This window comes from Oryctolagus cuniculus, chromosome 17 (genome assembly GCF_051225735.1).
Source record: "Oryctolagus cuniculus isolate XC-2025 breed Fujian yellow rabbit chromosome 17, ASM5122573v1, whole genome shotgun sequence".
NCBI lineage: Eukaryota > Metazoa > Chordata > Mammalia > Lagomorpha > Leporidae > Oryctolagus > Oryctolagus cuniculus.
The window spans coordinates 22,966,709-22,993,415 of record NC_142883.1 but is presented as its reverse complement, the minus strand read 5'-3'; the positions used below and the strand labels follow the sequence as shown (position 1 = coordinate 22,993,415).

Here is a 26,707-nt window from a genome sequence, read left to right as displayed (position 1 = left end):
CCCTGTTTCTTCTTTTATACTGTGCTTCAAACACTGTGTTTTGGGGCCGGTGCTGAAGAAGATAACCCAAGTCCTTGGGGCCCTGCACCTGCCTGGGAGACCCAGACGAGGCTCCTGGCTCCTGGCTTGTTATTGGTGCAGATCCAGCCATTGTGGCCATCTGGGGGAGTGAACCATCAGATGGAAGACGTCTCTCTCTCTCTCTCTTTGTCTGTAACTCTGCCTTTCAAATTAATAAATAAATAAATCTTAAAACAACAACAACAACAAGCCCCACTGTTTTTAAAGTCATCAAGAACATGTGGAAATGTGAAAAATGACAACTGGCTATCTGATGATTTTAAAACATTATAAGTTTTTAGAGGTATGATAAAATTAATGCACTTACGTTAAAAGATTTTAAGTAGTATAGGCTAAAATATTCACAGATTAAGCAATATAATGTCAATAAATTTTTTTTCAAAAGAAGATAAAATGAGCGGGGATATGTTTATAGAACAATACTAGCCATAAATTGAATAGCTAAAGTTGGGTGGTGGGTTGATTATATGATTTTGTCTACTTCTATACACGTTTAAAATTTCATAACAAACCCAAAATAAGTAGAAGTAATTGCTCTCTCTGTTTATAACTCCAACTTGGGATATACTTGTGTTCAGATGTTTTGTTTTCAATTTTCAGGGACTGTTTTAATTTTTTTTTTTTTTTTTTTGACAGGCAGAGTTAGACAGTAAGAGAGAAACAGAGGGAAAGGTCTTCCTTCCATTGGTTCACCCCCAAAATGGCTGCTACGGCTGGTGCACTGCGCTGATCCGAATCCAGGAGCCAGGTGCTTCCTCCTGTTCTCCCATGTGGGTGCAAGGTCCAAGCACTTGGGCCATCCTCCACTGCACTCCCGGGCCACAGCAGAGAGCTGGCCTGGAAGAGGGGCAACCGGGACAGAATTCGGCATCCCAACCGGGACTAAAACCAGGGGTGCTGGCACTACAGGCGGAGGATTAGCCAAGTGAGCCATGGTGCTGGCCTTAATTTCTTTTTGACGTAATTTATATTTTAATTATGTAAAACATTTACATGAGTATAAAACTAAAACATGATACAGCTGTCCACTCTGTCAGTGGAGATATGTACAAAGACCTTCCTAAGAGGGTGCTTAAAACCTTGGATATTGGCCGGCGCCGCGGCTCACTAGGCTAATCCTCCACCTAGCGGCGCCGGCACACCGGGTTCTAGTCCCGGTCGGGGCGCCGGATTCTGTCCCGGTTGCCCCTCTTCCAGGTCAGCTCTCTGCTGTGGCCAGGGAGTGCAGTGGAGGATGGCCCAAGTCCTTGGGCCCTGCACCCCATGGGAGACCAGGAGAAGCACCTAGCTCCTGCCATCAGATCAGCGCGGTGCGCCAAACGCAGCGTGCCGGCTGTGGCGGCCATTGGAGGGTGAACCAACGGCAAAGGAAGACCTTTCCCTCTCTCTGTCTCTCTCTCTCACTGTCCACTCTGCCTGTCAAAAAAGAAAAAAAAAAAAAAGAAAAAAGAAAAAGAAAAAAAAATAATAAAACCTTGGATAGTACCAACTCAACACACCTTATACTTTTCTTCACATATACAAACCTATGATAAAGTTTAATTTGTAAGTTAGGCACAATAAGAGATAAACAAGAACAATAAAGTAGAACAAAATAATACATGGTGATACAAGTTATATAGGACTTAAGAACTGCTTATTTCTTGAAATTTTTCATTTAATTTTTAGTGTATTTTAATATATTAAATATATTGAATATTTTAGTCTGTGGTTAACTGAAGTCACAGAAACGAAACTATAGAAGGGGGGGGGGGAAGTGCTACAGAGTTCTCCCTTTCATTCCTGTCCCTTCATGCCCTTTCCCCCATATAAGCAATCATTTGTGTTAGTCTTTAATTGACACACATATTGTTTCTTTTTGAAATATAAGTAATTTATATTTATATAAGTTCTCTGGCTCTACAAAACTATTGTATTATACAAATTCCTATGCAAGTTGCTTTCTTCTTTTAACAGTATGTCCTAGAGATCACTCCAGAACACTATATAGGGATTTGTCTCATTATTTTTATTTAATAAGTCCTCTACTGATACTTGTTATTACAAACAGTAAAAGTGAATAGCCTTGTACTTATGTATGCCCATATTTTATCTATCTATCTTTGGAAAAAGATAGATTTCTAGAAAAAAATGTAGGTTACATGCCATGGTTCTACATATTAAATAGTTAATTTCTTAATCTCTATAATACTAAGTCCTAAAAGGAAACAAAAAATTAAAAGATAATTTATCTAAAGTAGATGTATATGTATATCGCGACTGATACATGACACATTCATGAGTCATTTTCATTTATTAACTGCTCTCAGTACCAATTTTTCTAAACTGTTTAGTCCTGTGTTTATGATTTTAATCTTTTTAAATAGTTATTTATTAACTGTGGCTTTTGAATGATAGCTACTAGTATGTTCTTGGAATATAAATAATTCTAGTAATGTAATTATTGGTATCTGTACTGCATATGACTATAATTTTTTAAAGTTTTACTTTAAATATCAAATATTTCAACATTTTCTTATACTACTCAAATTTTGACTTTCATGTTGCTCTCTCCTTTCAAAATATCTTTCCTCTATAAAACCAAGATGAAATTTCCTAAACATATTCAGTAGACTGTATTTAAAGCTGGAATATATATTCTAGACACAAGGGCCATGACTTACCCTTCTAGAACATACAGTACTTACGCGTCTGTAGTCTTTGTACATCCATTTAGATTCAGTACTTCAATATTCCTACAGTTTTGTGCAAAGGTCCTTTAAAGAAAAAGAAACAAAGTAAATTGTTTCAAATGAAATGGGCAACATTCCAGGCCAAAAATGAAACAAAACAACTAATAAAAGTATTACTGGTAATATTGGTTGTAATATAGCATTGATATTGTGAAATGGTAACAAGTACATATTTGGTCTTCATCCCTGGTTCTTGACATAGAATTCCTAAAACACTGTCATCTTCTGAGTGACAGGAATCTCTTTCACCATGCCTATACCTATGTAACAAAAACTCCGTAAAAATTCTTGGGGGGCTGGTGCGAAGTCTTAACAGGTTAAGTTGCTGCCCACAGTGCTGGCATCCCATATGGGTGAAGTTCAAGTGCCAGCTAGCTGCACTTTTGATCTAGCTCCGTGCTAATGCACCTTAGAAAGCAGCAGTAGATGGTTCAAGTGTTTGGACCCTACCACCCAGGCAGTAGACCCAGATGAAGCTCCTGGCTTCTGACTGGCCCAGCCCAGCTGTTGCAGCCATTTGGGGAATGAACCAGCAGATGGAACATCTCTCTCTCTTTCTCTTACTGCCTTTCAAATAAATAAATGGATTTTATTAAAAAAAAAAAAAAACTTTTGAGTAAAAGGGATGGTAAGACTTCTGCACCAGTGAACTCAGCCATGTGCCAGGAGGCTGGCCTATCCCAATCCGAGAAATAAATGCCCCTGTGCTTGGGACCCTTCTGGGTCTTGCCCTGAGTGCCTCCTCATCTGGCTGTTCATTTGTCTTCTTTATAAAAACTGGTAAAAGGAACTAAAGTATTTTCCTGAGTTATGTCAACCATATTAGCAAACTAACTTGCGGTGAGGGTTCATGGGAACCTGTGATTTAAAGCCCACTGCTTAAAAATTTTATGGTAACATAGGGCTTTAAACTGACCCAAAGTAGGGGCAGTTTTGCAGAACTGACCCTTTAGCCTGTAAAAATAAGAGTAAGGGTAAGAGCTAATTCTGATTGTGTCAGAATTAAACTGGATTGAAGGGCATCTATTTGGTGTCCAAAGAATCAAAGAGCTGCTTGTTGGATGGCAGAAAAAACTTACACATTTGTTACGTGAATAAGTGTTGCGAAGAATAGTTGAGAATGGTAGAAAGTAGCATAATTATAATTTTGCCCATAAGCTTTTTAAAAACCCATAACATGGTAAACAGGGATCTTTGTGTCAACTAATATGACAACATCCTGCTTTGGGGGTAGGCACTTAGCCTACTGGTTAAGATGGCTGTGTCCCATATTGGAGTTCTTGGGTCCAATACCCGGCTCTGTCTCCAGCTCCTGACTCCAGCTTCCTGGTAATATGGACCCTAGGAGGCAGCAGTGATTCTCTCAAGTTACTGGATTCCTGTTACCCACATAAGAGACCTGGATTGAATTTCTGGCTTCTGGTTTTCATCTAGCCCACTCTTGGTTGGTGTACACATTGGGGAAGTAATGAGTAAGAGAATGGGAGTCCTCTCTGTCTCTCAAAAAACAAGAAACACTATCCTATATTTGAATAACAAAAGTTTATAAAACAAAACTAAAACTAAAACTTAAGCCTCCAAAAGAAATATTTATGTTGGAAAATCTGGATTTTTGGGAGAAGTACTTGTTCTTGTATATTCCCAAACTACACTTCCTATAACTAGGTACCTTTGGGTTAAAACAATAAATGCATTTGCACTAATACCTTAGGCCTATAAAAACTGGCCCTTTTTTGGGTAAGAAGAAACTGATTTTTAATCAATATTGTTAATTTTAACAGTTATGTTTTTACCTTAATGCATTGTCTCCTACTCCAAGACACCCACGAAGACTTAACTTTCGTAAAAAACCCCCACATCGTTTTGAAATATTCTCCACTACACGGCCCTGTAAAAAGAATTAAACAAAAAGATAACCTACCGTACTGCTTTTGAAGTGGATATATCCTTATTCTTAACAATTTATAAACAAAAAGAAAAGGTTCCTACTTCTTAAAAAACCTAATTAATTTAACAAGAAAATTTCAACTTCCCCGAGAAAGGCTCAGTGATTAATTTATCTACTTGGGAAATGCCTAAACTCTTTATTCTGTTTAGTTTCACTCAACAGCCAAGATATTCTATATTGGAGGAAATGGTGTTCTTTTGTTCTCGAATGGCACTAAATACATGTGCGTGGCCCATGTGAGTTAAACCACAGCTACTGGAGGACAACTGTATTTACTTTTGTATTCCTTCCTATGGTAAGTCTGTAGTACTCTACACATATATTCTACTCAATGAACACTAAAAGCTTGCTGAATGATTTTTGTGAGTCAAGTTGCTTTAAGCATTTAGATCCATGAAGAATACAGAACTGTGAAAATAAAACCCAGGACAAAGCCTGTGGATATTGTTCTAGAAGCATGTTCTGCAGATAACAGAAGTGGCAGGCATTTGATGCAGCGGTTAAGATGACACTTGGATGCCCACATCCCTTACTGGAATTCTGGTGCTCAAGTCCCGGCTTTGCTTCTGATTCAAGCTTTCGGCTAATGCATACCCTAAGAGGCTATGACAATGGCTCAAGTACTTGGGTCCCTGATACCATATGAGACCCAGAAAGAGTTCTGAACTCCTGGCTTTAAGTGGCCCAAGCTGGCTTCTGTAGTCTTTTGGGGAGTGATTTAGTGGATGGAAGATATTTTTGTCTCTTTCTCTGCCTTTCAAATAAAATGAAATAAATTAAGTTTTTTAAAAAAAGAAAGTAGATAATGAAAGGCTCATGTGAGGTTTTTAACAATATCTTATATGAACCCAAGAGAATTTATTTCCATTGGAACTCAAGATTCTTGTTTAATCCTTATAAAACTACGAGGAAGTTAGCTATTATTTCCACTTTCCTGATAATAAAGTTAAGGACAAGAGAGTTAAAATCCAGGTTAAGATAACTGAAGCTTAAGCCATTATGCTTCTCCATTTTAGAGATAAACATACTAAGAGATGAAATATGGCACACGGTAGGGTGGGAGTATGGGGAGGGAAAAAACTCTCTAGCAAAAACAATAAAAGACTTTTTTTCATTCCCCACAAAAATTATCTGTAGCCTACCAAAGGACAAAAATGAAGTCTTAAATTGTGAAACTTTGGGCCCGGCACTGTGGCGTAGTGAGTAAAGCTGCTGCCTGCGGTGCAGGAATCCTATATGGGTGCTGGTTCAAGTCCTGGCTGCTCCACTTCCAATCCAGCTCTCTGCTATGGCCTGGGAAAGCAGTATAAGATGGCCCAAGTCCTTGGGCCCCTGCACCCATGTGGGAGACCCAGAGGAAGTTCCTGGCTCTGGTTTCGGATCAATGCAGCTCTGGCCAATTGGGGAGTGAATCAGCAGATGGAAGACTTTTCTCTCTGATTCTCCTTCTCTCTCTGTGTAACTCTGACTTAAATAAATAAATAAAACTTTAAAAAAATAAATAAATTGTGAAACTTTAAGTCTTACATATTTCTTCAATAAGTCAAAGGTAGTCTAGAAAGTATCTAAGTTTTTCAACCTTGAGAATCTCATCTCAAGAACAAATGCAACTATCATCACCCAAAAGGTCCTATTCCACTTGCTCATCAGTAAACATACACAAAATAACCCCCTTAAAATGAACAGAAGTTTACATTTCTACTGTAAAACCAAAAAATTTCTGGTCCTGTTTCAGAACCTATTAATTCTAAATAATTATTACTTCAAGTGAAGTAACTCAGCTCATTCTCGACAACTGAAGAAACATTTGGGAACTTGGGAGGCTCCTGTGGAGTTAAGATACACTGAAAACAATAGTTTCTCTCTCCAGGAAAATGAGATTTATATGGTTGGGGCCAATCTGTTTGGTCTGTAATTACCGACAAGAGAAATGAGGCCAAACACCACATAATTATACCTCAATATCCCTCTGGAAATCAAACAGGTCAATGCGCTGCCAGTTACTTCCATCCAGAGCCAGAACATTCCAGGCCTGTTTTGAAGAAAAAGAGAGTAAATGAGCAAAAGCTGAATGAAGAGGAAAAACTAGCAATATTCAACTTCACAATTCAATCAACTAATCACTGCAACAGACCAAAAAATTATTCAGGCCTACCACTATCTCCCAAATAAAGTGTGTTAATCCTAATCCATATTTTATTTTCCAATTGAATTATCTCATTAAATGAGTGGAACAGAAATTGGCGACCACAAAGATCTTCAATTAGGGAAGTCAGGGAAAGGGCAGGCTGTCATGAGCGTCATAGCCAGAAGTTGTTTTCAAATTGGAAATTCTAATTTCTCATCTCAAAATGAGGCAGAAATTCGCTGATAAAAACCAAGTGTTTGGCTGGCACCGCGGCTCACTAGGCTAATCTTCCGCCTTGCGGCGCCGGCACACTGGGTTCTAGTCCCGGTCGGGGTGCTGGATTCTGTCCCAGTGGCCCCTCTTCCAGGCCAGCTCTCTGCTGTGGCCAGGGAGTGCAGTGGAGGATGGCCCAAGTGCTTGGGCCCTGCACCCCATGGGAGACCAGGAGAAGTACCTGGCTCTTGCCATCGGATCAGCGCGGTGCGCCGGCCGCAGCACACCGGCCGCGGCGGCCATTGGAGGGTGAACCAACGGCAAAAAAAGACCTTTCTCTCTGTCTCTCTCACTGTCCACTCTGCCTGTCAAAAAAAATTAATAATAATAATAATAAAAAAAGCAAGTCTTTGCTCCATCCCTAAATTGGGGATAAGATAATCGTGAAACCAAAGAAAGAGGGATAGAACATAAATTTGCTATTCACAGTATCACTTGGTTAGACTTGAAACTGTGGAATGTTTATTTGAGATAAAGAAAAGAAATGACAGTTTCTCTAATAAATTATTTCCTCATTGCCAATTTGCTCACTCAGGTATGTTTGTCAATGAATCCCCTTTCCCTTCAACTTGATTGAGTAGTAATTTCAAAACTGGGAAAGACTTCTTATCATCTCTTCAACAAGTTAAGAGTAGTCAAGAAAGTGTCTAAGCTTTTTTTTTTTTTTTTTAAGATTTATTTATTTATTTGAAAGAGTTACACAGAGAGAAAAAGAGAGGCAGAGAGAGAGAGAGAGAGAGAGAGAGACTGACTTCCATCCATTGGTTCAATCCCCAATTGGCTGCAATGGGCAGAGCTGCGCTGATCTGAAGCAAGGAGCTTCCTCCAGGTCTCCCACGCAGGTACAGGAGCCCAAGGATTTATGCCATCTTCCACTGCTTTCCCAGGCCAAAGCAGGGAGCTGGATTGGAAGTGGAGCAGCTGGGACTCGAACCCGCTCCCATATGCGATGCTGGCACTGCAGGTGGCAGTTTTATTCGCTACGCCACAGTGCCAGCCCCACGTCTAAGCTTTTAATGTTAAGGATTAGGTGAGAAATGACTCCAATAACTTAATTTGTTGTGGATCATTACATATTTTTTATTTTTTATTTTTTTTTATTACAGGAAGAGTGGACAGTGAGAGAGAGAGAGACAGAGAGAAAGGTCTTCCTTTGCCGTTGGTTCACCCTCCAATGGCCGCCACAGACGGCGCGCTGCGGCCGGCGCACCACGCTAATCCAATGGCAGGAGCCAGGTACTTCTCCTGGTCTCCCATGGGGTGCAGGGCCCAAGCACTTGGGCCATCCTCCACTGCACTCCCTGGCCACAGCAGAGAGCTGGCCTGGAAGAGGGGCAACCGGGACAGAATCCAGCACCCCGACCGGGACTAGAACCCGGTGTGCCGGCATATTTTAATCAGAAAGCCTTTAAAAGTTTACTTTTAACATTTAAAATGTAACAAAAGTCTTTATATATATGTGTGTGTGTGTGTGTGTGTGTGTGTGTGTGTATATAAAGAGTATTTTCTCGAGGCTAGCACCATGGCATTGTGGTAAAGCCACTCTGCAGTGCCAGCATCCCGCATGGGCACCAGTTCAAGTCCCAGCTGCTCCACTTCCAATCTAGCTCTCTGCTATGGCCTGGGAAGGCAGTAGAAGATGGCCCAAGTCCTTGGGCCCCTGCACGTACATGGGAGACCAGATGAAGCTCCAGGCTCCTGGCTTCATACTGGCTCAGCTCTGGCCATTGTAGCCACTTGGGGAGTGAACCAGCAGATGGAAGACTTCTCTCTCTCCTTCTCAGCCTATCTGTTACTCTACCTTTCAAGTAAATAAATAGATTTTTTTAAAGAGTATTTTCTCTTATTACAACAAATTAAAAAGGATTTAACATTGGTTATACTTACAGCTGACTCTGAAGTTTAAAAAAGAAATTCTGGGGCTGGTGCTGTGGCGCAGTGGGTTAATGCCCTGGCCTGAAGCGCCGGCATCCCATATGGGTGCCTGTTCGAGGCCCAGCTGCTCCATTTCCGATCCAGCCCTCTGCTATAGCCTGGGAAAGCAGTAGAAGATGGTCCAAGTCCTTGGGCTCCTGCACCCGTGTGGGAGACCCGGAAGAAGCTCCTGGCTCCTGGCTTTGGATCGGCGCAGCTCTGGCCATTGTGGCCAATTGGGGAGTGAGCCAGTGGATGGAAGACCTCTCTCTCTCTCTTTCTCTCTCTCTCTCTCTGCCTCTCCTCTCTCTGTGTAACTCTGGCTTTCAAATAAATAAATAACTCTTAAAAAAAAAAAAAAAGAAATTCTGGATTAGAAACCCTGGGGTAACTGTCACACAGTTAAGCTAGACAGTTGTCAGAGTTCCTATGAAGGTAAGTGAGTAGCTATCATTCTAGCAATATATGAAGGTTTCTCAGAAGTTCAAGGTTACTTTCCTTTCTGGGATTTCATATTCTCAATTGTTTCTTATATGTCCCATCATGGTGAGCAACGAGTAAAAATTTTTAAGATAATATGTTTAGTAGCTTCTGAACTACACACTTCTCTGATTCGGTATGATATTTCTCATTTCCTTACACTACTTTCTCCAGCAACCAGGAAACATGAAGAACTCAGGCTAAAATTAGGAATAACAGGTGTCTCTCTGGAGTTTGCATTTATAAAAACCTTTCAAGTACAAAGAAAAATGACAGCTAACGATGTACCAACAATCCAGATACAATGAAAAATCTGCACTGTGTCTTTCTTTCCTGAAAGTTAACATATTAAGGAAGAAGAATCTGAAAATGAACATAATTAAACATCATTCAAATCAACACTCTTCAGGTGAGACTCTGCAAACTAAACAGCTTTAGACAATGGTCTGGGTATTTTATTGTTTCTGAATGATGACTTCAGTTTTATAGGGAGACAGGAAAAAAGATTCATTTAAAGTATAATGTCCAAGTCTAGAGAGATTACAAAAGAAACAGGGAGGAAATATCATAAAAGAAATCATCAAAATGCTCCTGGTTGTTCCTAAATTAGCTAATATACTGATTTAGTATGGAATGGAAATTACTTTTTTTTTTTTTTTTTTGACAGGCAGAGTGGACAGTGAGAGAGAGAGACAGAGAGAAAGGTCTTCCTTTGCCGTTGGTTCACCCTCCAATGGCCGCCGCGGCCATTGCGCTGCGGCCGGCGCACCGCGCTGATCCGATGGCAGGAGCCAGGAGCCAGGTGCTTTTCCTGGTCTCCCAGGGGGTGCAGGGCCCAAGCACTTGGGCCATCCTCCACTGCACTCCCTGGCCACAGCAGAGAGCTGGCCTGGAAGAGGGGCAACCGGGACAGAATCCAGCGCCCCGACCGGGACTAGAACCCGGTGTGCCGGCGCCGCTAGGCGGAGGATTAGCCTAGTGAGCCGCGGCGCCGGCCGTGGAATGGAAATTACTTTAACACTAGCACGGGGTGGGTGTTGTACACAGCAGGTTAAGTCATCGCTCGAGACTTCTGCATTCTACATTGGAGGGCCTGGTTCGAAATGGAATACTCTGCTTCTGATCAGCTTCATGCTTATCTGCCTGGGAGGCAGCAGGTAATGGCTAATTCCTAAGTTCCTGTCACTCACATGGGAGACCTGGATGGAGTTCTGGCTTTGGCTTGGTGCAGCCACAGCCGTTGCAGGCATTTGGGGTGTGAATCAGCAGACAGAAGGTTTCTGTCTCTGTCTCTCTTTCCTTCTCTCTCTGCCGTTCAAATAAATAAACCTTGATTTTAAAATACCATAACAAGGTGAAGTTTTTTTTTTTTTTTTTTTTGACAGGCAGAGTGGACAGTGAGAGAGAGAGAGACAGAGAGAAAGGTCTTCTTTGCCGTTGGTTCACCCTCCAACGGCCGCCAAGCTGTGGCCGGTGCACTGCGCTGATCTGATGACTGGAGCCAGGTACTTCTCCTGGTCTCCCATGGGGTGCAGGGCCCAAGCACTTGGGCCATCCTCCACTGCACTCCCTGGCCACAGCAGAGAACTGGCCTGGAAGAGGGGCAACCGGGACAGAATCCAGCACCCTGACCGGGACTAGAACCCAGTGTGCCGGCCCCGCAAGGCGGAGGATTAGCCTAGTGAGCCGCGGCGCCGGCCCGACAAGGTGAAGTTTTAATATTGTTTTTGGGGTGTGGTGGTGGTAGTGATGGTGGTGATTTCAAGGGACACTTGGGTCCACTTACATAAATAAGCATACTTTATAAGATCATATTACCAATCTAGCATATAGTAGATTCCCAAAAAATACTTATTAAATGGATGAACACACAAAAAGCCAGCTTATAAAAAGATGACAACTGTTAACACTCCTTTATTTTATTTTATTAATTATTATATATCTGCATTACAAAAAGGACTAGTAATGGTTCATAAAGCAATCTTCCCGGGGCCAGCGCTGTGGCATAGTGGGCAAAACCTCCACCTGCAGTGCTGGCACCCATATGGGTGCCAGTTCGAGTCCTGGCAGCTCCACTTCTGATCCAGCTCTCTGCTATGGCCTGGGAAAGCAGTAGAAGATAGCCCAAATCTTTGGGCCCCTGTACCCACATGGGAGACCCACACAAGTTCCTGGTTCCTGGCTTCTGATGCACCCAGCTCTGACCATTGCGGCCAGTGGATGGAAGATTCTCTCTCTCTGCCTCACTATAACTCTGCCTTGTAAGTAAGTAAGTAAATAAGTAAATAGGTAAATAAATAAATAAATAAATCTTTTTTTAAAAGCAATCTTCCCACAACAGAGATCATATTCTTTATATTACTGGCAGCCAGTAAGATTATGTTTCACTGTTTTATCACAGCAATGTCAACTGCCGAAAGTGGGTAAAATATACTGAAGAGAATGATTTAAGGAAGAAAATCTGCTTTGCTCTATAACTTTCCTGTTTTTGTTTTTTCTAAATCTAGCTATAAGTTAAGAATATGAGAAAATAATATGAAAATTAGACACTTAAGAGGCACGTGTGTATGTGTATAAAACCAGAAAAACATAATAAAATACAACTTCATTACAATTTTGAGTAAAGCCTAATACTTTATGAATGTTCAATGTTTTTTCAACTCTTCTGTTTACATTATGAAAATAGGATTAGAAAAAGTCAGAGATTGCATATATAGTATAATCTCATCACAGAATTACAAGGGCTTGGGAATTTTATGGCTGGAATACCATGCTTGAGAACATAACATTCAAGTAACATCGAAAATAAATGGTCAGTTTTCCACATGGGCTATCATCATCAGTGTCAGGAAAGGGGGATGTCCCCTGTAACCGGTCAATCATTCTTACCCTGGAGACTTGAGCACAGCGACACAAGGTAACGACATCCAGAAAAGAAAATATCCTAAAAAGAAGAGGAGACAAATTTTATTGTATGATAGTTTCTTTATATTTTAGCCTATAATAATTCACTTTCCACATATACATGTGTGTACACACACATACACACAATCTTGAACAATTTACAAAGATAATAATGCCTGCATAAAACACAGTGGAAGAAAATATTTTTTAAAAAGATTTACTTATTTATTTGAAATGCAGAGTTACAGAGAGAGCAAGAGAGAGAGAGAGAAGAGACAGAGATCTGCCATTCACTGGTTCACTTCCCAAATGGCTGCAACAACAGCTGGAGCTGGGCGCATCTAAAGCCAGGAGCCGCTTCTGGGTCTTCCACATGGGTACAGGGGACAAAGTACTTGGGCCATCTCCCACTGCTTTCCCAAGCACATTAGCAGTGAGCTGGATTGGAAACGGAGCAGCCAGGACTTGAACTGATGCCAATATGGTATGCTGGTGCTGCAAATGGTGGCTTAACCCTCTAGTGCCGGCCCCAGAAAGTACTCTTTTAGTTTACAATGTACATATAAATGCTGCACAAAATTACATCAAAGGACAATGATTTCTGACAGTATTTTTTTTTAAAGTGAAGAAATTTTCCCACATCTAGTTATCAAAGAAATAGGCTTGATTAGTGTTATAAATAATTTTGTGACAATGGATAAAATATTTAATAAAACCTAAAAAATAGCAACTATAAAATGTGAATTCTTTGTTTAAAAAAATTTGTTAGGGGCCAATGCTATGGCATAGCAGGTTAAGCTGCTGCCTGCAGTGCTGACATCCCATATGGGCGCTGGTTTGAGACCCAGCTACTCCACTTCCAATCTAGTTCTCTACTATGGCCTGGGAAAGCAGTAGAAGATGGACCAAGTCCTTGGGCCCCTGCACCTACGTGGGAGACCCTGAAGAAGCTCCTGACTCCTAGCTTCAGATTGGCGCAGCTCTGGCTGTTGTGGCCAATTGGGGAGTGAACCAGAGGATGGAAGACACCTCTCTCTCTCTCTCTCTCTCTCTGCCTCTTCTTCTCTGACTTTCAAATAAATAAATAAATCTTAAAAGAAATTGTTAGAGAAGCCAAGAGACAGACACAGAGATTATCCATTCACTGGTTCACTTCCCAAAGTAACAGCCAGGGCTGGGCCAGACCAAATTAGGAGCCTGGAACTCAATCTGGGTCTCCCATGTGGCAGGAATGGAAGCAAGTACTTGAGCCATCACCTGTTGCCTCCCAGGGTGCACATTGGCAGGAAGCTGGAATGGAGAGTGGAGACTGGACTCAAAACCAGGCACTCCAGTAAGGGATGCTGATGTCTCAAGCAGCATCATACTTGCTAGGACAAACACCTACCATCAAATTTCCATATATTTAATGATATTTTAGTAACTTACAAAACTCTTCAAAAAGCAACAATGTTAAGAAATACTGCTGGACCTGGCTCCTGCCTTCGGATAGGCGCGGTGCGCCAGCCGCAGCACGCTGGCCGCAGCGGCCATTGGAGGGTGAACCAACGGCAAAAGGAAGACCTTTCTCTCTCTCTGTCTCTCTCACTGTTCACTCTGTCAAAAAAAAAAAAAAAAAAAAAAAAAAAAAAAGAAATACTGCTGGAAGTTTTTTTTAGTCTTATAGAAACTAAATATATATTTACTTTGAAGTAGACCAATAATTTATCTGTCTAAAACCTGATAAACTATACCTTAAACCATTTGTATAAATAGGTCAGAGATTCTTGGGAATAAATAGGACACTTATATTTGAAGCCCTCTTCACTCATGAACATTTTTTTTTTAAAGATTTATTTATTTGAAAGGCAGAGGCAGAGGGGCCGGCACCCTGACTCACTTGGTTAATCCTCCGCCCAGTTCTAGTCTTGGATGCTCCTCTTCCAGTCTAGCTCTCTGCTGTGGCCCGGGAAGGTAGTGGAGGATGGCCCAAGTGCTTGGGCCCTGCACCCACATGGGAGACTAGGAGGAAGCACCTGGCTCCTGGCTTTGGATCGGCACAGCGCCGGCTGTGGCAGCCATTTGGAGAGTGAACCAGTGGAAGGAAGACCTATCTCTCTGTCTCTCTCTCTCTCTCACTGTCTAACTCTATCTGTCAAATAAATAAATTTAAAAAAAAAAGAAAGAAAGAAAGGCAGAGGCAGAGAGACAGAGAAAGAGAGAGAGGGGTCATCCATCTGCTGGTTCACTCGCTAGATGCCTGCACAGTCAGAGCTGGGCCCATACCCAGCTTCTTCTGGGTCTCTCACGCAGTGCAGGGGCCCAAGAACTTGGGCCATCTTCCACTGCTTTCCCAGGCCATAGCAGAAAGCTGGATCTGAAGTGGAGCAGCCAGGACTTGAACTGGCACCCATATATGGGATGTTGGCACTGGCAGGTGGCGGCTTCACCGGCTACACCACAGAGCCAGCCTCTCATGAACAATCATAAAGTTCATGTTGATCTGAATGACAAGCTAAATTTTTCTGATAGTGGCAAAAAAGTACAGTATAGCATGTGCTTAACAGATTTAAGTGAATGAAAGTTCATTTTGCTTTAAGGATAATATGAGGGTCAGTGTGGTAGTGTAGTGGGTAAAGCTGCATCTGTGATACTGGCATCCCACATGGGTACTGGTTGATGTCTCGGCTGCCCCATTTCAAAACAGCTCCCTGCTAATGGCCTAGGAAAAGCAGCAGAAGATGGCCCAAGTGTTTTGGTGCCTGCCACCCATGTGGGAAACCCAACTGAAGCTCTTGCCTCCTGCCTCTGGACCTGACCTAACCTGGGCCACTGAGGCTATTTGGGGAGTGAACCCACGGATGGAAGGGTTCTCTCTCTGTCTTTCCCTCTCTCTGTAACTTTGACTTTCAAATAAATAAATAAATAAATAAATAAATCTTAAATAAAAATAAAGAATGATATGATATTCCTTGAGATAACTGGAAATATCTAGAGTATTACATAATAGAGGTCAGTATTAGTTTGGAAGAGGCAGGCCAAATATTCTAGTCCATAGTTAGCTCAAGCATAAAAAAAAAAACCTTCTGAGTTAGTGTAAAAGAACAAAATTTTGTTGTTTGGTGATTAGGGGCTATCAGTCACATTTTGGAACTTAGAATAAGCTGAGTTAATACAATTATATCCAACAGAAAATCATGTGCATTTTATAAATGTTTTCAGGCAGTGGTTTAACCTGTTGCACCCCAATTAGTAAATGTTTTCTCCCATTCTGAGGTTGTCTTTTCACTGTTGACAATGTATTTTAATACACAAAATTTTTTAATCACTAGGTAAGTCCAATTTATCACTTTTTTTGTTTTTCTTCTTTTTCCAGAACTTTTGGTATCACACATAACAAATTCTTGTCAAAACCAAGGACATGAAGCTTTCTCTTATTTTCTTCAAAGAATTTTTCTAATTTCAGCTCTTACATTTAGGCCTTTGATTACTGTATTGATTGAAAGTTCCAGCTTCATTCTTTTGCATGTGGATATTCTGTTTCCTCAACACTATTTATTGAAACTATTGTTCTTTTCCCATTGAATGGTCTTGTCATCTTTCTCAAAAAATCATTTGGCCCTTTTCACTCAAGAAGCCTCCATAATACAGGGTCTGGAGTTGTAGCTCAGCAGGTTAAGGTGCCTGCAACACTGACATTCCATATGAGCTCGTTTAAGTCCTGGCTGCTCCACTTTTTTTTTTTTTTTTAAAGATTTATTTATTTATTTATTTGACAGGTAGAGTTACAGATAGTGAGAGAGAGAGACAGGTCTTCCTTCCTTTGATTCACTCCCCAAATGGCTGCCACAGCTGGTGCTGTGCCGATCCAAAGCCAGGAACCAGGAGCTTCTTCCTGGTTCTTCCATGCAGGTGCAAGGACCCAAGCACTTGGGCCATCCTCCGCTGCCTTCACGGGCCACAGCAGAGAGCTGGACTGGAAAAGGAGCAACTGAGACTAGAACCCTGTGCCCATATGGGATGCCGATGCCACAGGCGGAGGATTAACCAAGTGAGCCATGGCGCTGGCCCCTGCTCCACTTTCGATCCAGCTCCCTACTAATGTACTTGCAAAGGCAGTGGAAGATGGATCAAATGCTTGGGTCCCTGCCATTTATTGAGAGACCTTAATGGAGTTCCAGACTCCTGGCTTGGGCCTGGTCCCACTCTAGTCATTGCGGCCATTTGGAGAGTGAACTAGCAGATGGAAGCCATCTTTGTCTCTTGGACTCTCCCTCCTCCTTTGTGTCACGCTTTCAATAAAATATTTTTTTAAAAAAAGAACCCTTTTTATGAGAAGATTCCTGAGTTCTTGACTCTTTTCCATCAGCTTATGTATCTGTCTTATGACAATGCTATCCCACTCTAAGTATTTTTAGTTTTGGAGCAGAAGTTACTTTTAGTGACTTAAGTAGTTGGATGATGTCAGAAAAACAAGTAGAATGGGGCTAGTGCTGTGGTGTGTGGGTTAAGTCACTGCCTAAACCTCTTCTTATCCAGCTCTCTGCTGATGTGTCTGGGAAAGCAGCAGAAGATGGCCCAGGTATCTGGGCCCCTGAACCCACATGGGAGATCTGGAAGAAGCTCCAGGCTTCAGATTGGCCCAGCTCTGGCCATTAAGTCCATTTCGGGAGTGAACCAGTGGATGGATGATTTCTCTCTCTCTTTCTCTCACTCTCTGTAACTCTGCCTTTCAAATAAAATAAATAAATCTTTATTTTTCAAAAAGATTTATTTTATTTGAAAGGCAGAGTTAGAGAGAGAGATTACGAGAGAAAGAGAGAGATTACGGAAAGAGAGATCTTCCTTCTGCTGATTCACTCCCCAAAAGGCTACAAAAGTGGAGGCTGGAACTCCATCTGGGTCTCCCATGCAGGTGCAAGTGCCCAAGCACTTGGGCCATGTTTTGTTGTTTTTCCCAAGCACATCAGTAGGGAACTGGATTGGAAGCAGAGCAGCTGGGACTTGAACTGGTGCCATATGGGATGCCAGTGTCACAGCAGCCTAACCAGCTGCGGCACAATGCCCACCCCAATAAATAAATCTAGAAACAAACAAAAACCAGTAAAAATAACTAAATGTTAGAAGAAACATATCTTACACTTCTAACACATTATTTCCTCTAATAGAATCCTGATATATTTTGATTTGCACTGCTATGGCCTGGGAAAGCAGTAGAAGATGGCTCAAGTCCTTGAGTCCCTGCAACCACTGGGAGACACAGAAGAAGCTCCTAGGTCCAGGCTTTGAATCATCTCAACTCTGGCCATTGTGGTCATTTGGGGACTGAACCAACAGAACTGAAGACCTCTCCCAGACCTCTCTGGTTCTACCTCTCTCTGTAACTCTTTCAAATAAATAAAATAAATCTTAAAAAAAAAAAATGAGCTGGAGGGGTTAAGCTAAGGGTAACATACTAAGTAAATAATATCTTTTTGTGCAATCTCAGCAAGACACCAATAAGGGGCAGAGAAGTCAAATCCCAGTGAAAAATTATGGTGAAATAATGAAAAAAAAAATAGGTGTCTGTAGGCAATCTATAGTAATAGTTAGAAAGTCTGCCTCCTCTAAAGAAAGAAGTCTAGAAATTTTAAATTTTCGTTTTTTTTTAATTTTCAGCTTACCTAAAAGGAAAGGAAAGCATTCAGATTCAGAGGGTGCCAAATTTCACGTATTTATTGGAAAAAAACATATTTTTGTTGTTTAGGAATAAAATATGTGAAGAGTACTACACAAAACAGGAAGGGATGAGTATTGTACAAAACATAAACCAGAGTGATATCATACAATAAGTGACAAGAGAAAGCCTTAGGCACAGTTGTTTGATTTGGGGCCTGAATGATCAAAGGTTTGAAACAAGACTGCCAAAGTCTGGGGAAAAGAGCATTCCCGGTAAGTGAGCACTGAGAATATGAAGGTCTGCTTGAGGATCAGAAAGAGACAGTGAGGGGCCAGCGTTGCAGCACAGTGAGTTAAGCTGTGACACCAGCATCCCATATCAGAGCATTGGTTCAAGTCCCCACTGCTTCTCTTCTGATCCAGCTCCCTGCTAAAGTGCCTGGGAAAGCAGCAGAGGATGGCTCAAGCCCTTGGGCCCCGCATGCACATGGGAGACCCAGAAGAAGCTCCTGGCTCCTGGCTTCAGAATGGCTCAGCTCTGGCTATTTGGGGAGTGAAACACTGGATGGAAGACTGACCTCTCAGTGTCTCTACCTCTCTCTGTAACTCTGACCTTCAAATAAATATGATAAATCTTAATAATAATAATAAAAAAAGAGTGAACCAATGGATAGAGATCTCTGTCTCTCCTTCCCTCTGTCATTCTGCCTTTCAAATAAATAAAATACTTGAAAGTCACAGTTACACAGAGAGGAGAGGCAGAGAGAGAGAGAGAGGCCCTCCATCTGCTGGTTCACTCCCCAGTTGGTCGCAATGGCCGGAGCTGTGCCGATCTGAAGCCAGGAGCCAGGAGTCCCTTCAAGGTCTCCCACACGAGTGCAGGGGCCCAAGGACTTGGGTTATCTTCCACTGCTTTCCAAGGCCACAGCAGAGTGCTGGATGGGAAGTGGAGCAGCCAGGACTCGAATCAGCACCCACATGGGATGCTGGCACTGCAGGCGGCAGTCCCACCCACTATGCCACAGTGCTGGCCCCTAAAAAAAAAAACAAATCTTAACATAAAAAAAATCAGGTTAGAAGAGCAGCAGCAGCAGCAGAAAAATTCTTTACTGGGTTCTTATGAACCAGGCATCACTTTAAGTGCTCTGTACTACCACAGTGACTACTCACAATCATCTTGTGAAATAGCTAGTACAATAGCTGGTACTATTCCCCTTTTACAGATGAGGCTGCTGAGCGAAGTTCAGAGTTGGACAGAGTTCAGATTATGTCAGAAGGGTTTGTGCACATAAGAAATTTCTCCGGTTGTATTCTAAGTCTACGGCATGCCAAAGGTGGATTTTAGGCCATGAATGATATTATCTAATTCATAACAGGAACAGATTACTATAGCTGCTATGTGCAGAACAGAATGTCAGGAGATCAAAGTGGCATTAAGGCTACCAGTAAGGAGATCACTGCTATTGTCTAGTTAGGTCAAAAAGGCTTAGATCAGATCTGTTGCACAGGAGATGTAGAGGCTAGAGCAGATTTGCTAGGACTTGATGATGGACCAGATGGGAACAAGGGAATGCGAATAAGGTACAGGTGGGTGGTTAAAGGTATCATTAACCTGAGCATGGAACATTGAGGAATAAATACATTGCTGGCTTACCAGGAGGTTTGTCCTGGATATGTTTTTTTTTTTTTTTAAGTGGAAATAGCAGACAATATGCTATAGATCTTAGAGATATAAAACCTTTAACAATTTAATAAAGCTGCTGGAGCATTCTATTATTTATCTGTTTTATATTATTTTCCTTCTTTTATTACACTTTACTGTCCTTTCAAAATGTGATCCTCCCAACCCCCCCAATACCCCATTTCCAAGTCTTACCTGACTTATCTGTTATCTCCTTTTCACCTTTTCAGTTTTTTTTTTTTTTAAGATTTGTTTATTTATCTGAAAGGCAGAGTTACACAGAGAAAGGAGAGGCAGAGAGAGAGAGAGAGAGAGAGAGAGAGAGAGAGAGATCTTCCATCTGATGGTTCACTCCCCAGATGGCTGCAATGGCTGGAGCTGTGCTGATCCGAAGCCAGGAGCTAGGAGCTTCTTCCAGGTCTCCCACGTGGGTGCAGGGGCCCAAGGACTTGAGCCACCCTCTACTGCTTTCCCAGGTCATAGCAGAGACCTTGATCGGAAGTGGAGCAGCTGGAACTTGAACTGACACCCACCTAGGATGCCAGCGCTTCAGGCCAAGGCATTAACCCACTGTGCCACAGCACCGGCCCCTCACCTTTTCAGTTTCTAAATGGCAGATAAGGGATAGAGTAGAAACCTAAACATGGGCTGCATCTGGCTCCTGCTCTCACAGCCTTTGCAGTACACCAAGCTCCACAGAGACAGCACCAGGGCAAGTGAAGGAAATAACTCAACACGGGCAAAGGGGATCCTGAGAAGCTGAGGAGCAAAATATTGTCAAACACATTACTTGTGCAGACTTGCTGGGAGATGCACAAGAAGATGCATCCATTAACTCCTCAGAGTTTTTTTGTTTTGTTTTTTTTTTTTTTTTTTTTTTACAGGCAGAGTGGACAGTGAGAGAGAGAGACAGAGAGAAAGGTCTTCCTTTGCCGTTGGTTCACCCTCCAACGGCCGCCGCGGCCATTGCGCTGCGGCCGGCGCACCGCGCTGATCCGATGGCAGGAGCCAGGAGCCAGGTGCTTTTCCTGGTCTCCCATGGGGTGCAGGGCCCAAGCACCTGGGCCATCCTCCACTGCACTCCCTGGCCACAGCAGAGAGCTGGCCTGGAAGAGGGGCAACCGGGACAGAATCCAGCGCCCCGACCAGGACTAGAACCTGGTGTGCCGGCGCCGCTAGGCGGAGGATTAGCCTAGTGAGCCGCGGCGCCGGCCCCCTCAGAGTTTTCTAAGAAGTGCTCAGAGAGTTTTAAAACCATGTCTGCTAAAGAAGGAAAAATGTGAAGACATAGCAAAGGAAGACAAGGCTCCTTGAGAGAAAGAATCTGTATCCCTCTGCAAGGAGGAACAAAAAAGTTCAAGGATCCCAATGCACCTGAGAGGCATCCTTTGGCCTTTTTCTTTGTTATATTTTTAAAATATTTTATTTATTTGCAAGGTAGAGATACATATAGAGGGAAGGAAGGACAGATAGAAAGGTCTTCCATCCACTGGTTCATTCTGCAAATGGCCACAACAGTTGGAGCTGGGCTGATCTGAAGGCAGGAGCCAGGAGCTTCCTCTGGGTCTCCCATATGGGTACAAGGACCTCAAGCACTTGGGCCATCTTCCATTGCTTTCTCAGGCCACAGCAGAGAGCTGGATCGGAAGAGGAGCAGCCAGGACATGAACCAGTGCCCATATAGGATTCTGGCACCTCAGGCAGAGGCTTAGTCTACTATGCCACAACACTGGCCCCAGACCCTTTTCTCATTCTGTTCTGAGTATTGTCAAAAAAAAACAAAAAAAAAAATCAAAGGAGAGTATCAATGATTTATCCATTGGCAATGTTGCAGCCTTATGAAAAGAATGCCAGTGAGCTGAAGGAAAAAAACAGAAAAGGATACTGCTGAATACTTAAAAAACTGATGCAGCAAAAAAGTGAGTTGTCAAGGTTGAAAAGAGCAAGGAAAAGAATAGGAGCAAGAATAATGTGATGATGATGATAAGTTGGTTCTAGCGCAGTTTTTTTTTTTTTTTTTTTTCCTTATCTATAAAGCATTGGGGGGACTGGCACTGTGGTGTAGCTGCTAAAGCCACCACCTGCAGTTCTAGCATCCCATGTGGGTGCCAGTTTGAGATCCGGAGGCTACACTTCCGATACAGCTCTCTGCTGTGGCCTGGGAAAGCAGTGGAAGATGGCCCAAGTGCTTGGGCCCCTATACCCACATGGGAGACCTGGAAGAAGCTTCTGGGTCCTGGCTTCAGATTGGCCCATGTCTGGCTGTTGTGGCCATTTGGGGAGTGAACCAGCAGATGGATGATCTCTCTCTGCCTCTGCCTCTCTGTAACTTTGTCTTTCAAATAAATAAATAAATCTTAAAAAAAAAAAAAGCATTTAGGGTACAGCACTGTGGTACAGTGGGTTGAGCCTCTACCTGCAGCGCTGGCATCCCATATGGGTGCCAGTTTGAGTCCTGGCTGCACCACTTTTGACCTGGCTCCTTGCTGGTGTGCCAAGGGAGAGTAGTACAAATGGCCCAAGTGCTAGGGCCCCTGCACCCATGTGGGAGGCCCCAAGGAAGCTCCTGGCTCCTACCTTTAGATCAGCCCAGCTCTTGCCATTCCAGCCATCTGGGGAGTCAAGTGGCAGATGGAAGACCTCTCTCTCTCTCTCTCTCTCTCTCTCTCTCTCTCTAACTCTGCTCTCAAATAAATAAGTAAATCTTAAAAAAAAAAAAGGCATTTAATTCCTAGGACACAACTCACTCCTTTTAAAGAAAAAAAAACCTGAAATGTAAGAGCTGTATAAGATTTTTTAAAAACTATACAGAGTCTTTGTACTTTTTAAAAAAAGATTATTCATTTGAAAGAGTTACAGAGAGAGGAGAGGCAGAGAGAGAGAGAGAGAGAGAGATCTTTCATCCGATGGTTCATTACCCCAATTGGTCACAACGGCCTGAGCTGCATCGATCTGAAGCCAGGAACCAGGAGCTTCTTCAAGGTCTCCCATGTGGGTGCAGGGGCCCAAGGAGTTGGGCCATCTTCCTCTGCTTTCCCAGGCCATAGCAGAGGGCTGGATTGAAGTGGAGCAGCTGGGTCTAGAACCAGCATCCATATGGGATGCCAGTGCTTCAGGCCACGGCTTTAACCCACTGTGCCACAGCGCCAGCCCCCGTTTGTACTGTTGAATGTGTATCTTTAGATAACCTGTCATGGTGATAATTTCAACAGCCACTAACCTTGCCTGGTACAGTATGCAGGTTTTAAGTTGGAAATTTAAAGCAGGTTCTTACTGGTACACAGTACAAATTATTTATATGTGGGCATGGTAGTTTTTTCATCTCCAGTTGTCTCTGATACAAAATAATACAAAATACAGGGGTCGGCGCTGTGATGTAGCGGGTTAAGCCGCCACCTGCATTGCCAGCAGCTCACATGGGCATCGGTTCGAGTCCCAGCTGCTTCACCTCTGATCTAGCTCCCTGCTATGGCCTGAGAAAACAGTAGAAGATGGCCCAAATCTTTGTGCCCCAGCATCTGTAGGGGAAGACCCGGAGGAAGCTCCTGGCTCCTGGCTTCAGATTGGCGCAGCTCTGGCCTTTGCAGCCCTCTGGGGAGTGTACCAGTGGGAAGACGACCTCACTCTCTCTCTACCTCTACCTCTCTGTGGCTCTGCCTTCAAATAAATAAATAAATCTTTTTTAAAAATACAATAAAGGGCCGTCGCTGTGGCTCATTTGGTTAATCCTCCGCCTGTGGTGCCAGCATCCCATATGGGCGCCGGTTCTAGTCCCAGTTGCTCCTCTTCCAGTCCAGCTCTCTGCTGTGGCCCGGGAGGGCAGTGGAGGATGGCCCAAGTGCTTGGGCCTCTGCACCAGCATGGGAGACCAGGAAGAAACACCTGGCTCCTGGCTTCAGATCGGCGTAGCTCCAGCTGTAGTGGCCATTTGGGGGGTGAACCAAAGGAAGGAAGACCTTTCTCTGTCTCTCTCACTGTCTAACTCTATCTGTCAAATAAATAAATTAAATAAAAATACAATAAAAGCATATACAATGGCTGGTGCCGCGGCTCAATAGGCTAATCCTCTGCCTGCGGCGCTGGCACCCCAGGTTCTAGGCCCGGTCGGGGCGCCGGATTCCGTCCCGGTTGCCCCTCTTCCAGGTCAGCTCTCTGCTATGGCCTGGGAGTGCAGTGGAGGATGGCCCAAGTCCTTGTGCATTGCACCCCATGGGAGACCAGGAGAAGCACCTGGCTCCTGGCTTTGGATCAGGGCAGTGTGCCGGCCTGTGGCCGCGGCAACCATTGGAAAGTGAACCAACGGCAAAAGGAAGACCTTTCTCTCTGTCTCTCTCTCTCACTGTCCACTCTGCCTGTCAAAAAATAAAAATAAAAAAAGCATATACAAAATAATTGCAGTCTGTTAACTTGAATACCACTCTGTAATACCCAAAAAAAACCCTGCAGCTATTTTATTGACATTCTGAATGATTCTAAGTAAATATAATTTTTATTAGTTAAAAAAAAGAATCCTAAATATGAAAGGCTGAATGTCTTAACAATTATAATTCTGTTGTTAGGATGTACTGAATTGTGTTCTCAATGTCAAGCACTCAATGAATTGGCCTTTTTTCTGGATTTGGGTATTATAAAACTTTTTTTCTTAAGGAGAAGACAAATACAGTCATTGAGCTTCTCTATTCATGTAATAAGAGCTTTGTCTTACCTGTCCTAATTTGGCTCTCTAATAAGATGAATGTGATAATCTTGAGTGCATACGTCTCTTCCATTACTCCATGAATCTACTGTCTAAATGTTTAATATTATTTAGCAACCCTTTGACCTCTATTTGAGGTACTTGACAATGAAGAAATTTATTTTATTTCAAAAGATAGTCACAAAGACAGCAAACGAGTGAGAAAGCAAGCGAGAGAGATAGTCCATCTGCTGGGTCACTCCCCAATAGCCCAGGCTGGACCAGAAGAAGCCAGGAGCCAGAAATTGTACCCAGGACTCCCACGTGGGTAGCAGGGGCCCAGATACTTTAGCCATTTTCTGCTGCTTTCCAGGTAGCTGGATCAGAGCTGCTGGGACTCAAATTGGCACTCATGAGATGTTGGCGTTGCAGGTGGCAGCTTAACCTGCTGTGCCAAAATGCTGGTCCCAACAATGAAGCTAATTATCTGTAAAAGCCTGAATGTAAATTTTAGTGGGGTAATCTACTAAACTAAAACCCTAGTCTAGTAGGGTTTTGGTAAGAGATATTGTTTCTTCACATTTTTTTCTTTTTGCTCATAAGAAGAATTCATTCTTACAAAAAAGTTAATATTAACTTAGAAAACATCAAAACAATTCCTTATGAGTCTGTAGGAAAATCAAGAAGAAATGATACTGTTATCTCTAAATTATAGGACAGAATACTAAATTATATTTAGTATCTTCCTGTTTTTCACTATCTCCAGGCCAAGCCTCTTATTTTTTTAATGTTTATTTATTTGAAGGCAGTGACAGAGACAGAGTAAGAGAGAGATCTTTCACCTGTTGGTTCTCTCCCCAGATGCCTGCAACAGTAGAAGCCAGGAACCTGAACTCTAACTAGGTCTTTAACATGGGTGGCAGGGGCCTAAGCACTTGAGCCATCATCCCCATCACTACTAGGACTTGAGCAATGCACTCTGATATGGGATGTGGACACCCCAAGTAGCAGCCTAACTGGCTGTCCCTGTGCTGTAACACCTGACATCAGGCCAAGTATTTTAGGCGAAGTGTACAGTGGTTTATTTTCCTCCATAATTTTAACTCTTCACATAAAGATACAGAAAAGTGAAAATGTATAAAAGGTTTTCTAAGTTGTGGGGAGCAATCCGGACTGGACTAAGTTACTGGAATTAAGACTTATTCTATGCATCTGCTCTCCCACAATATGGCGCTGGGAGAGAAGAAAACAGCTTCTGCACAGCTGCCTCCAGTTCAGCCAATAAACTGTAGGACTTGCTCCTGATTGGAGGAGAGCAGCATACTCGGCATGTGGGCAGCCGAGTTAGGATTGGCGGAGGAGGACTATAAAGGAGGAGAGAGACGGCATGCACCAGGAACATCTAAGGGGAACATCTAAGGGAACACCTGTGCAGCCCCCAAGAGAGCCGGCCGGCGGTGTGCCGCTCCCCTGCGGAAGTGGGGAATGTGGCAGGGGGAACCGCCCTTCCACGGAGGTGGAAGGGACGGTAGCCAACCCGGGAAGAACCAGCAGCAAACCCGGGGAGGGCCGAGCAGACAAAAGAACAGCGCAGGGTCCTGTGTCGTTCCTCCACGAAGACGGGGAGCGACACTAAGTCTTCCCCTCTCATTTCTTTTTTTCCTTAAAGATTTTATCTGTCTGTCTAGCTACCTTATCTGAAAGGCAGAAGAGGGGCTGGTATTGTGGCACTGCGGGAGAAACTGCTGCCTGTGATACCAGCATTCCATACTGGCAGAGCGTTCCTATCCTGGATGTTCCACTTCCAATCCAGCTCTCTGCCATTGCACCTGGCGAAACAGCAGAAGATGGCCCAAGTACTTCCGCTCCTACCACCCACATGGGAGACCCGGAAGATGCTCCTGGCTTCGGCCAGCCTAGCTCTGGATGTTGCAGTCCTTTGAGAAGTGAACCAGCAGATGGAAATGTGCACATTCCCTCTCTCTCCTTCTGTCTAACTCTGCCTTTCAAATAAATAAAATAAATCTTTAAAACACACATTCATGGTAGTACACATCTATAAAATGTCTACTTTGTCCCTGAGACAGTCATTGCTGCTTGTTTGTGAGTCTTCCCATAAATATTCAGCTTTTGAAGCTACACACACACACACACACACACAGCCTTGTTGTCTAACTGGTTTATGTAGTAACAGACATGTAAATAATTTCTCATCATCAAATATTATTATCTGTCTCTGAATATCTGTGCAAAC

At 43.0% G+C, this 26,707-nt stretch overlaps 1 protein-coding gene across 4 annotated transcripts in view; it reads right to left on the bottom strand.

Annotated features, from left to right (window-relative positions):
• The window catches only part of FBXL20 (F-box and leucine rich repeat protein 20), a 123,190-nt gene that overhangs the window by 38,904 nt on the left and 57,579 nt on the right, over positions 1-26,707 (bottom strand). For all 4 annotated transcript variants that reach the window (XR_016224161.1, XM_002719337.6, XM_051824905.3 and 1 more), the window contains exons 3-6: positions 12,446-12,500; positions 6,719-6,793; positions 4,607-4,701; positions 2,769-2,837 (exon numbers count right to left, since the gene is read on the bottom strand). Coding sequence is in view for 3 of the 4 variants with exons in the window: in XM_002719337.6 (XP_002719383.2) it covers positions 2,769-2,837; positions 4,607-4,701; positions 6,719-6,793; positions 12,446-12,500 (294 nt within the window). In the remaining variant the exon portion in view is untranslated. The remainder of the gene's footprint in view (positions 1-2,768; positions 2,838-4,606; positions 4,702-6,718; positions 6,794-12,445; positions 12,501-26,707) is intronic.